Source organism: Oncorhynchus tshawytscha, linkage group LG04, assembly GCF_018296145.1.
Source record: "Oncorhynchus tshawytscha isolate Ot180627B linkage group LG04, Otsh_v2.0, whole genome shotgun sequence".
NCBI classification, from domain to species: Eukaryota; Metazoa; Chordata; class Actinopteri; order Salmoniformes; family Salmonidae; genus Oncorhynchus; species Oncorhynchus tshawytscha.
Window position 1 is genome coordinate 68,324,880 of NC_056432.1, and position 13,197 is coordinate 68,338,076.

Genomic DNA, 13,197 nt, shown 5'->3' on the forward strand with positions numbered 1-13,197 from the left:
CAGGGGCTGGCAGCATGCCCAGCTGTCCACGTCAGCACCCCCCTGGCACTGGTCATCTATGTACAACAAACAGACTAAGAGCATTATCAGTCGGGGGATGGGACGTTGTGGCCAACACACAGTGTGGTTGGGACACCATGGTTCATAACACAGACTGACTGGTCTGTGTTCTGTGATCGCCTGGCCCGGCCTGGGCGGGATGCTAGAGAGAAGAGAGACAGAAGTGTTATTACCCAGGGCCTGCTCCTGCTGGGCGATGGCCTGCTGGGCGAGGGCCTGCTGGGCGAGGGCTTGGGTGAGAGTTAATGGTGGATGATGCTCAAAGTGCAGAGGGAGGGGTAGAGATGAGATAACTTTAGAGGAGTTGAATGTGTGCCGCCGGGCTGGCATCCCATGGTAAACCAGCTAGTTTGACCATGCTTCACCCATGCTTAGCCAATGCATCACACCTCTTAGAGTAGACTGTCTGTATAAAGAGGTTGTTTAAAAGGGAAGTCTTATGAGTATGTTGAAACCATGCTTAATTTAAAGTCCCCTTTAGATGTTGTTGAGGGTTTAGTCATCACCATGCTGTGCATTCTACCATGCATCTTCCATTTCATTCCTATTTAAGACCCCCATTCACTTCCTTTTGGTTTCCAAAAAGCTTGGTGCACCAGAGAGAATGGGAGAAATACATTCATATACATTCATATACATTCAATCCATTCAATGAAATACAGACCCCTCTGACAGGTTTCATACAAAATTTATTTCATGCTAGAGTTGTATTCTTCAACTCTTTTCTCCCGATTGATTTCATGTTGCATAACATTGTGCATGCAGCTGATTTCCCCCATGTTCTTAATTGCAAACAATGCTTTTATGTTTTCAAATATACATGTATTTTTGCTGCTTTCATAGTAGCTAAAGGTTGTTAGGAAAAGATGGTCAGACACAACCTGAGTCAACCAGATTCTTTATGATATTGTTTCTAGTTTTCTTTAAAAAAATAACACTGTTCAAGGTATATATTTAGTATGTGAAAGTAACAATGGTTCACTATGATAAGTTCTCCATAAATAATTGATTGTATACATCTCGACGTATAGCAGTAGACAGAAACATAGATTACTGATTTAGCCTAAATGATTCTTCTCATTAAGATCCAGGATCAAAAGCATGCCAACATAAACAAGGTCAAATGTTATTTTAGCTTTTCACAACATAGAGAGCTTGCTGAAATATGTATATTCTCCATGTTCTTACAAGTCTCTAGTTAGGAAATAGTGGTCAATATGACCAGAGCTGCCAGGTAACATGTACTCTGTACCACAAAGAAAAATAGGAAGAAATGTGAAAAGAAAACACTGTCATTGAACACCTTAATAGTCTGGCTACACAAATTGTATGCAAAAGTGAGGAATCATTCAAAGAAAAATATATTCTTCATACGGATAGTCGTAATAGCTATAGTTTATTTTTTATTTTTTACTAGTCCACCATGCAACTCATGCTAAATAAAAAGAGTCATGTTTAACTGATGGTATTGGGTGACATAAATGCCATTAGCAGTTATTCTTATTGTCCTCTACTTATTGATTTCATTCCACCCTTTCTGGCCATTCAGGCCAAGATGTCAGACCAATGTTCCTTTGTTATTTGTCTTTCTGTCCTCCTACAGTTCTTCATTGAGGAAAAGTCCATACAAAAACAACAACGAAGAAAAGCAAAAAGGACGTATTCGATCTTGATGTTTGAGAGAAAACATGTCCTTCAAAGTGAGACGGGTGAGCTCACTGTAAGAAACCTCTGTATCTACTGTTTCTCTTCCTCACTGTGAATGTGGCCCTGTCAAGCCCTCCATCCGTGGAATCAAGAAACGTTGGAGAGGGGGATTTCTCCTAAAGCGTTGGTTTCTCCCACTCAGTCAGACTGTGGTGCGCCCCCCTCAGGTCACTCTGAGAACTTCTGCCTGCATATACTTAACTAAGACAGTCTCCTCTTTACGTGGATCTGTGGTAGAGAATACACGGGAGGGTTGGGTTGCTCAGCATCAGCCAGTCATTAGTCATTCCCAAGAGGATGGATTCATTTGAGAAAGGTAAGACAATGGGGGGGTTCCAGAGGAAGAGGACCTCTTACAGATGTTTTAAAATTACAAATAAAAAAACTTGCTCTGTGGTGATCCAGGAGAAGGAGAGAAAACAAGGGACAGAGATATAGAGAAGTGAAAGAAAGAGACAAGCTGAGAGGACAGCAGAGGAACAGAGTGTCAGGGTGTGTGACTGGGCCAACTATCTGTTGTATCGGAGCTGTGTCCATGCACACCACCTCCCTGAGGGGGAGCCACCCCAACAGAGAAAGACAGGATTGTAGCTGGATAGGTAGATCGACAGAATAAAAGACAGAAGAGCAGAACGAGAGAAGAAGTCAACCAAAAATGGGAAAATTGGACTTCTCTTTGAAGGAGCTACTTTGTGGTTGTGCTTGTGGTGGGAAGAGACATTCTTTACCTTGTAAAAAAGTATTATGAAATAGAATATAGATAAGCAAAAATATATATCTTTACTACTGAATCTATTGATGGTTTGCCTTCAATAAAGACATGACTAGTTTCCAATAATTGAAGTGTTGGAGTTCTTCATCTTCAGTGAACATTTACAGCTGGGTCCTTTTCACCATTTGGATGGGCAATACAAGAGTATTTAGAGATTATTATCTCCCATTCATAGGTGTAGAGTTCTATATGAGTTCTTCCAGATCCTTTGGAATCTACCTGAGCTGACCTACTCTTTCCTATGGATGTCAAACTACCATATTTCTGGTATTAAAGACTCTCTCCCCATTATCAGTTTTGAGAAGGGACAGTTTACAGAGACAGAGAACAAGCAACACAGATAGATAACCACAGAAAAAATAAGAGACAGAAGCTGAAGACGGAGAGCAAGGTCCAGATGACAAAAATGGGACAGACCGATACAACACGGTGGAACAGGAGCTAGCTGCAGATTGGGTTCCTGTGGGTGGGTAACAAGGAGAGGGACAGAGGTTTAGAGGGGACCCTAGGAGACCGCCCTGTGCCACTGATCCATGTCTACAGAATGCTACAGGACACTATGTGGGCTGCTGGGCCCTGCAGATACTTACACCACTCCGGTACCCCCCCCCATGCCTGCAATGGTGCTAAGGCTATAAAGCATTTGTTTGGGGAGAGACAGAGTTTCTGGAGTGTAGTGTATTGGTATGGGACCTCTATCTTTCAAAGAATTTCCTTTCACTCTTTTTTTCTAAATGTATAATGTTATTGATCCAGGCCAAATTGTATGCACGTATTACCCTTCATGTGTTCTCTGTTTGATTAAGGTCCCGGAAGCATGCAGAGAGCAGGGGGGGGCTGAGGTATGGCTCAGAAAGAGAAGGCACATCAATGTATATTCTAGCAGGGTTGAGAGCCCAGCAGCCATTCTGGCTCCAGGCACTAACACTTATCTGACGCTTATTCAGCTAGTTCAACATCAAGATACATTTGTGGTTAACAATATGAAATGGAGAAGAGAGACTGACAGTATCCTGTCTGCTTTGTAATACTGTCAGTAAGAGTGCTGGCACAGAGCCATATTCAGCTAGACTTCAACATATACTATCTACTGCAGTCCAATTATATAGTGATCTTGTTACATAATCTTGTGATATGCTGTTATTTAATAACAATAGCCTGTCATCTATTTGTGAAGCAATGGTATAAAAATTGTTCTTAGCAGAAGTTAGATCTTGTTGAACTATTATTCGTTGTTAGAGCTGTTGAACATTTCCATCTTGCTTCTCACCATGCTTGTCATATACTGTAATACCATGTGGCCTCTCTTATTCCTCACCATACTTCACCCCTTACCACCAGCTACATTTCCTCTCCAATGCCAACCATCAGCTGGACAGGACATGCAGTGTTGAGTTAAGAGACAAGCACAACACATGCCAACATGGAGCAACAGAGAAACAGGTTCACTTTCCATTGGCAACATGTACATAGAAAATCACACACAGACACAGTCACAGACATACCGTACACACACTCAGAAGCACATTCATAAACACATTACATAGAATATACAACAGTGAGGGCATGTGTACTCTTAGCCACTGTTAGTGATCATCCTACTTGATTCATGTAATGGATCAGTCTCATGACGTGGACACAGTGGATTACTGTTGTGTTTGTGTTATGGCTCTTGAGAGTCACTGAACTTGTCCATCCTAAACAGATCATGCTCACAAAGAGCAGTTCACTATGGGAGACAGTGGGAATGTGTGACCTTTCGACCAAAAAACGCTCCACTGTGCTCTAGAGGAGACAGGATAAAAAGTATGTGTAAATTGTATACTGTGTGGAGGCTGTAGCAGGTTCTGTCTTAGCTAGTGTCTGGGAACTTGGCTGGGGATGATGGCAGGTGAGATTTAGCAATGCTATTAGCCCATGACAACAATATACAGTATTATATGCTTGTGATTCATCTCCCTACGCTCACAAGCAGCTAATTTAAGAAGCTGCGGATGACACTGGCATTATAGTTTGATACTGCAACAATTGTGGAATCAGCTTCTTCTTCTTCTTTTTCAGATTAGATTCATCATAGAAGCCTTTTGCTTGCACTTGTCCTGCCTTTGCCTGGTGTAACTGTAGACTAGAGGATATGATGAAGGCCTGATGTTATTGTAGAGCATAAGGATAGTAAGGATCTCTCGGTGTGTTGAACAAGGCATTTCTTTCATTGTGCTATTCTTTAGTGCTAGAGGCTGGGGCGTCAGGTTGTGAGTGTGGCATGGCCGTCCTCTTGACCACATACCCACCCAGCTAGCTGCAGCAGAGGGTAGCCCTGGGGGCCCTGGGGGCTGAGCGGTGGGCATGGGGGCGCCGGCTCCGCCAGTGACCTCCCCTGGGAAGGGCCAGCTACCGGCCAATTAGACACAAATCAAGGATGAAGGGATGATGAAGGGGGGAGTGATGGAGGGAGGAACAAACAGATCAGACAATGAGTGGAGGATAAACAAGGAAAAACAAACATACGACAAAGAAAAACAGAAAAGGGGAAAGTTAAGGTTGGCCCAGGGGGCAGTGTGATAGTCTCAGTGATAGTGAACAAACCAAATGGAAAGAATAGAACACCCAGAAATGTAGAGGAGGGTTGGCATGGTAACGTAAAGAAACATTTAAAGAAAATCCCAAAACAGAAAAACAAGACCACTGATTAGTGATTTGTTTATATATTTGTTCAGTAACTTATTTTTTTGCGGAAGTAAATCCATAAAAGTAAGAGTAATTCAGATGATTCAGTTTTAATGAAAGAGAAGAGTTGGACAGAGAAAAAGGCATCCAAATGCCAAATAAGAATGTTGGGGGTGATGTTGTGTCGCTCAGCAGTAGTACCTGGGTGGGGGACCTAAAGTTGTTTGTGTTGGAAGCTGTATAGACAAAGATAGTAAGGACAAGACCTACTGTGATATAGGAGAAAGCAACAACAAAAATAATGTGTGTGCTCTCTAAAGTGTCTTTTTGTGTCATGTTTCAGACTTACAGTACAACTTTTTGTGTGTCCAGTTTCTCCTCCCTGAGTACACATGAAAGTGTGTTTGTGCTTGAGTTTAAGTGTGTTCCCCGGGGTGTGTTCCCTGGGGTGTGTTCCCTGAGGTGTGTTCCCTGAGATGTGTTCCCTGAAGTGTGTGCCCTGGGGAAGGTGTGCCCTGAGATTTAAGCCCTGGGATGTGTGCCCCAATGTAGGGCCTGTGTCTAGGTGTGTCATATTACGTACCCTTCCTGACTCTGGCCGCCGTGTGGCCTGGCCTCCCGCCCATGGCCAGGAGGAAGCAGGGCTGCTGCTCGGACCGGTCAATAGGGCTTAAGATCAGGCCGTCGTCAGGTGACATGATCTGGTCTATGTGGGGACAGTCTTCATTGGCCAGCGCTGCTTTTTCTGCCTCCTTGGCTGCCTCCTTGGCTGCCTCCTTGGCTGACTCCTTGGCTGACTCCTTGGCTGCTCTCTTGGCTGGATCCTTGGATGTTTCCCCGTTCACTTTTGGATCTTGAAAAACAGCTTGTGGTGCTGAAACAGAGGGAGAAGAACTTAGTGGTGATTCCTCAATGGTGTGGAAGAGGATGTGTCAGCACTGGCATTTGTGTGCAAGCTTGGCTGTTTTTTAATCAACCAGGTAACACAGTTTTGAAGCACAATCATCAAACTTTTCAAAATGTAAAATCAACATGGACCTTTCCCAACTGCCCAAATCCCAACCACAGGAACTTCAACTAACAAAAACTTCGGACTTGCTGCTCAATTTGGCACGGAATATATGCTTTCTTTGGTTTCCCAAATCCCTCACTCTCAAAACTAACAAGCTCCTGTCCTGGAAATGTACCACCTGTCGTTACAGACATACATGTAGCAGTGACTATTTACAGGTCAATAAAATAACCATAGTGCCACACGATTCTTCATCTTCAGTATGGTAAATAAAGGTGACCAACTCACAACAATCTGAGAGAACAGGAAACACTACCATTTGATCATCCAGGCCTCACATGTCATACCTCGTGGGCCTTGTAAGCATTACATCTCCAGACTGAACCACACAGCCCAGACCACCACTGTCACCGCTGTAGTAAAACGTTATTTGTGGGTAACACTTGCAGATATTAGCAATGGTGTCTCTGCTGCATTGATGCTTCACCCCATTACACATTACAGTAATTCATCTGCTCTTGTTAGCGCAGCAAGCAGCAGGCAGCACACAGACCCTAGCCAGCCACACACAGCCATTGTATGTGTGACGCAGACCCCCTGGGATGGAGGGAGAGGAAGGAGGGGAGAGAGAGTGGGAGATGAGTCACTTTCTTCAGAATAGTTCAATGAATAAAGACACCATTCCCTACCTCCCTCTCTCCTCCTACACTTTAATTGCAGCCTCTGTGTTCATCCCCTTCTCCCTATCCCTGTTGACTTTTGTCTTTTTTTCATCCCCATCTTACTTCCCCCCCATCCCCTCATTCATCTTTTGGATATCTGTATCCAAGTCATGGGCTCTATTGATTGGCTGTTGGCCAGTGGCAGAGGATTTGGTGGCAGAGGATTTGTCCAGATGGTGCCTCTTTACGGGAAAGAGAGGGAGAGTAAAGATGACACAGCAGTGATGACCATATCACTGAGGTCTGTCCATCACTGGCATTGTGGAGGACAACACTTCCAATAGAAGCATGATGCATTCTGGTCATTTTGGTCAGCCATCACTACAGCCATCACTACAGCCACCTTACATTTCTCGCAGAACCATACTCATCGCTTCTCGTTGAAATGTGTTGCCACACTGCACAACCACAGAAGAGATATACAGCGAGATACTGTATGTGAGTTAGCGGACCTGGTCAAGTGTCTGTGTTGCACATGTGGTTAAAAACAGCTCACTGAATAAATGATGACAGCAATTTCAGAGGGTGTTTTTGTTTTGTTTACTGCACTGGCTTGCTGTTTGGAATTGCACTCTCATAGTCATCCCAATGGCATTTCACCGGGTCCTCACTGGTCCCTTAATGTGTGTCTGTGTGTTTTGACATTATTTAGTAAAAATAGATGTGTCCATCTGTTCAAACTTCGAACAATTAGCACACACCATATTCAAGTATGCAACTAAGTAATGGATGTCATAAATAAGCAAGTAGCTTATTTGATAGCTATGTGTGTGTGTGTGTGTGTGTGTGTGTGTGTGTGCGTGCGTGCATGTGTGTGTCGAGCCAGAACGCTCGATCACATCAGCTGCTCAAGGGACCATCTTTATGAGGAGTACAGAACAGTACTTTAAAAGTTATGTAATCTTTCCCAGCTCTCTTATTCCTAGAAAGTGAGTTATATTGTGTAGACTGCTGTAAAAAGTTAATTGATGCATTGTATATTTGGCAATCCTAGCCTATCCCTCATCCTAATCAAACAGCCCATGCCTCTTGTTCAAAGACTGGAGGACAGACTGTCACGCCCTGACCTTAGAGATCCTTTATATGCTCTATTTGGTAGGTCAGGGTGTGACTATGGTGGGAAATCTATGTTTAGATTAGCTCAATGAATCAAGCAGCCTCCAATTTTTTTGTGGGGGGGGCACACAGGGAGATTGGCGGAGTCAGGCTTCAGAACTGAGCCAACTCCCCGCTTTTACCGTGGGGAGCGAGTGACCGGTCAAGCACCATGTTATCCGGTTCTGCGCACCATGCCTTCAGTGCGCATCCACAGCCCGGTGTGCTCTGTGCAAGCTCCCCGCAGTTGCCGTGCTAGAGTGGGCATTCAGCCAGGACGGATTGTGCCGGCTCAGCACTCCTCACCTCCGGTGCGTCTCTTTGGCCCAGGATATCCTTCGTCAATCCAGTGCGGCCTGTGCCAGCTTCCCGCACTTGCCGTGCTACAGGCGGGATTCTGCCAGGGCGCGTTGTGCCAGCTCTACGCTCCAGACCTCCAGTGCGCCTCCACGGCCCAGCATATCCTGCGCCGGCTCTACGCACTATGCCTCCAGTGCGCCTTCATAGCCCAGTGCATCCCGTGCCAGCTCTCCACACTCACCGGGCTAAAATGGGTATCCAGCCAGGACGCGTTGTGGCAGCTCCCCGCACCAGGCTTCCAGTACGTCTCCTCAGTCCGGTGAGACCTGTTCCAGCTCCCTGTACGAAGCCTCCAGTGATGATCCATGGCCCGGAGCCTGTAGTGATGATCCATGGCACGAAGCCTCCAGTGATGATCCATAGCCCGGAGCCTGTAGTGGTAATTCATAGCACGAAGCCTCCAGTGATGATCCATTGCCCGGAGCCTGTATTGATGATTCATGGCAAGGAGCCTACAGCGACAGTCCCCAGTCCGGAGCCTCCAGCGACAGTCCCCAGTCTGGAGCCTCCAGCGATGGTCCCCAGTCGGGAGCCTCCAGCGACGATCCACAGTCCAGAGCCTTCAGAGACGGTCCCCAGTCCAGAGCCTTCAGAGATGGTCCCCAGTCTGGAGCCCTCAGAGACGGTCCCCAGTCCAGAGTCTCCAGCGACGGTCCGCAGTCCAGAGTCTCCAGCGACGATCCACAGTCCAGAGCCTTCAGAGACGGTCCCCAGTCCGGAGCCTTCAGAGATGGTCCCCAGTCTGGAGCCCTCAGAGACGGTCCCCAGTCCAGAGTCTCCAGCGACGGTCCGCAGTCCAGAGTCTCCAGCGATGGTCCGCAGTCCAGAGTCTCCAGCGACGGTCCGCAGTCCAGAGTCTCCAGCGACGGTCTGCAGTCCAGAGCCTCCAGCGACGGTCTGCAGTTCAGAGTCTTCAGCGACGAGCTGCAGTCCAGAGCCTCCAGTGGTGGTTCCCAGTTCAGAGCCTCCGGCGATGATCCACGGTCCGGTTCCTCCGGCAACGATCCATGGTCCAGTTCCACAGAAGCGGAGGGATCAGCGTAGGGAGCAGGGGCTATGTCCGGAACTGGAGCCACCACCGAGGGTAGATGCCCACCCGGACCCTACCCTATAGGTTCAGATTTGCGGCCGGGAGTCCGCACATTTGGGGGGGTACTGTCACGCCCTGACCTTAGAGATCCTTTATATTCTCTATTTGGTAGGTCAGGGTGTGACTAGGGTGGGAAATCTATGTTTATATTTCTTTGTTGGCCGAGTATGGTTCCCAATCAGAGGCAGCTGTCTATCGTTGTCTCTGATTGGGGATCATACTTAGGCAGCCCTTTTTCCAACCTTCAGTTGTGGGATCTTGTCTTTGTGTGTAGTTGCTTTCTGCATTGCATAGAGCTTTACCAACGACGAGGGTAACACAGACAGAGTTCTCACTCCATTGGAGGCCGTATATAGAGAATGCCAACTTATGTGCCAGAATCACAACATTCTACACGCATTATTAATTTCCCCCTGAGCTGAATCCAACCCATCTTGAGGGCCCATGTTCAGCATGTTCCTGAATGTGTGTATTCATGTGTTATTACATAAATGGAAGGAGTTGATTACATACATATATCCCTTATAGTAACTTTGGAACAATATTCATGTAATGTAAAGTGTTGCTCTAATGTCTGTCTGTTCAATTACCATTCAGTGACATCATGTACAGTAGATGGATGAGCTGGTCAAACTGTTTTCTGATTGGGTGCTAAATGAGTTTCAGATTGGCTGCTTATTCCATCATTCTGCTTTGCAGCCCAGTGTGAATAATAGGAGAAGCAAGTGAATAGCTGCAGTTCCTGGCGGAACCTCAATCTTATTGTGCAATGTGCGTTGCTTGGACACTGTTGTCATGGCAACAGGCATTGGCATGGAAAAAAGATTGGGGAGAATTAAATAAATAAGACATTAAGTAAGAGAGAGGATGGTGGGAAGGTGAAAAAAAAATCTTTGTTTTTACCACCTCCAGATAATGTACATTATGGCAGTGCCTGGTGAATCTCTAACTCTCATTGGTCAAGATCATAGAAGTAATGAGACTTAGGCACATCCTGTATCATATGACTAGGCAAAGTCAGAAAGTCAGGAAGTGTGACCCTTGCTAATGTTTTCCCTCTCTCCTCCAGCAGACAGGTCATTATGTCACATTATGTTATGGATGTTCTCTTTGCAGGGAGTCAGGTCAGGTGACAGGCCCTGATGGCTCAGCCTGTAGACGCCATCTGACAGGCTACAAAGTAAAGGTGCAGATAGAGGTCAAGGTAATCTAAATTGGTTTGTTACAAACAAATAACTATCACTGAATAGTATCGTTGGAATCTAATCAGTAGAGACACCTTGTAAGTGGGACATCTTGGATCACAACTCTCCAGGGAAAACATTCATTATAAAGTTATAAAGGATTCTAATATAAACAGGAGTACAGCCAGCCAGCGAGGGGTGCAGTGTTTTTTTGTGTGTGTGAGAGTGCTCAGAGGGCTGTTAGTCATAGATGTAGAGTGGAATGATGCTTGGCCGTAACATGTGGCAGTAAATAAGGAGCCATCACAAGATGTACTCATGGCCACTTCAGGCCCTCGTGGCAGAGCATAAATACACACTACTCACACTATTTCATAGAAGAGGGAACCCAATGGAATCAGTTGGGCCCTATCCCTATCATGAGTAGGCGATGTACAGTATATCAGCCAGTGAGTAACTGAGAATCCCCCAAAGCTGCTTGTGCTCACCACAACTGGCCTGGTCACCAAGCAGAAAAACATGAAAGAGCAACACAGTCATCATCCAAGGGACCTTCTGCAAATTGATGGGTTCTCTGAGGGAAACCCCCACTCTCTGCTGTCTTTGTCCAACTTCCCCTATGAGTCACACAGGTTAGACACACAGGTCTCCAGGAAACCAGGCTGTCTCTTTTACTGCAGTAATTTCTAGAGTGCGATATCACTGGTGCAATGTTAGTTCAACAAGTTAACTGTGAAATAAAAGCATTCGCTGTTAAAGAAATATACATCTACACCACCGGTCAAAGGTTTTAGAGCACCTACTCATTCAAGGGTTTTACTTTATTTTTACTATTTTCTACATCGTAGAATAATAGTGAAGACATCGAAACTATGAAACAACATATATGGAATAATGTAGTAACCAGAAAAGTGTTAAACAAATCAAAATATATTTTATATTTGAGATTCTTTAAATTGCCACACATTGCCTTGATGACAGCTTTGCACACTCTTGACATCTCAACCAGCTTCACCTGGAATGCTTTCAAACAGTCTTGAAGGAGTTCCCACATATGCTGAGCACTTGTTGGCTCCTTATTCTTCACTCTGCGGTCCGACTCTTCCCAAACCATCTCAATTTGATTGAGGTCAGGGGATTGTGGAGGCCAGGTCATGCAGCACTCCATCACTCTCCTTCTTGGTAAAATAGCCCTTACAAAGCCTGGAGATGTGTTCGGTCATTGTCCTGTTGAAAAACAAATTATAGTCCCACTAAGCCCAAACCAGATGGGATGGCGTGTTGTTGCAGAATGCTGTGGTAGCCATGCTGGTTAAGTGTGCCATGAATTCTAAATCAATCACAGACAGTGTAACCAGCAAAGCACCCACACACCATAACACCTCCTCCTCCATGCTTTACAGTGGGAAATACACATGCAGAGATCATCCATTCACCCACACCGCATTTCAAAAAGACACGGAGGTTGGAACCAAAAATATCAAATTTGGACTCCAGACCAAAGGACCAAATTTCCACCAGTCTAATGTCCATTGCTTGTGTTTCTTGGCCCAAACAAGTCTTCTTATTGGTGTCCTTTAGTAGTGGTTTCATTGCAGCAATTTGACCATGATGGCCTGATTCACACAGTCTCTTCTGAACAGTTGATGTTGAGATGTGTTTATTACTTGAACTCTGTGAAGCATTTCTTTGGGCTGGTAACTCCAATGAACAGCCTCTGTAGCAGAGGTAACTCTGGGTCTTCCATTCTGGTGGCAGTCCTCATGAGAGACAGTTTCATCATAGCGCTTGATGGTTTTTGCGACTGCACTTGAAGAAACTTCCAAAGTTCTTGAAATGTTCCGTATTGACTGACCTTCATGTCTTAAAATATTGATGGACTGTCGTTTCTCTTTGCTTATTTGAGCTGTTTTTGCCATAATATGGGCAGTCTTTTACCAAATAGGGCTATCTTCTGTATACCACCCTACCTTGTCACAACACAACTGATAGGCTCAAATGCATTAAGAAGGAAAGACATTCCACAAACAAACTTTTAAGAAGGCACACCTGTTAATTGAAATGCATTCCAGGTGACTACCTCATGAAGCTGGTTGAGAGAATGCCAAGCGCGTGCAAAGCTGTCATCAAGGCAAAGGGTGGCTATTTGAAGAATCTCAAATATAAAATACATTTTGATTTGTTTAAACTTTTTTGGTTACTACAGGATTCCATATGTGTTATTTAATAGAAAAGATAAAGACAAACACTTGAATAAGTAGGTGTGCTAAAGATTATGACTGGTAGTGAATATATACAGTTGAAGTCAGAAGTTTACTAACACTTAAGTTGTAGTCATTAAAACTCGTTTTTCAACCACTCCACAAATTTCTTGTTAACAAACTATAGTTTTGGCAAGTTGTTTAGGACATCTACTTTGTGCATGACAAGTCATTTTTCCAACAATTGTTTACAGACAGATTATTTCACTCATAATTCACTGTATTACAATTCCAGTGGGTCAGAAGTTTACATACACTAAGTTGACT

The 13,197-nt window shown here is 44.9% G+C and overlaps 1 protein-coding gene across 1 annotated transcript in view; it reads right to left on the reverse strand.

Moving 5' to 3' along the window:
* Positions 1 to 3,373: 3,373 nt before the first annotated feature.
* Positions 3,374 to 13,197, reverse strand: part of LOC112249282 (potassium voltage-gated channel subfamily C member 1-like) — a 40,296-nt gene continuing 30,472 nt past the window's right edge. The window contains exons 3-4 of the mRNA XM_042321117.1: positions 5,790 to 6,080; positions 3,374 to 4,930 (exon numbers count right to left, since the gene is read on the reverse strand). Of these exons, the coding sequence (XP_042177051.1) occupies positions 4,785 to 4,930; positions 5,790 to 6,080 (437 nt within the window). The 3' untranslated portion in view covers positions 3,374 to 4,784. The remainder of the gene's footprint in view (positions 4,931 to 5,789; positions 6,081 to 13,197) is intronic.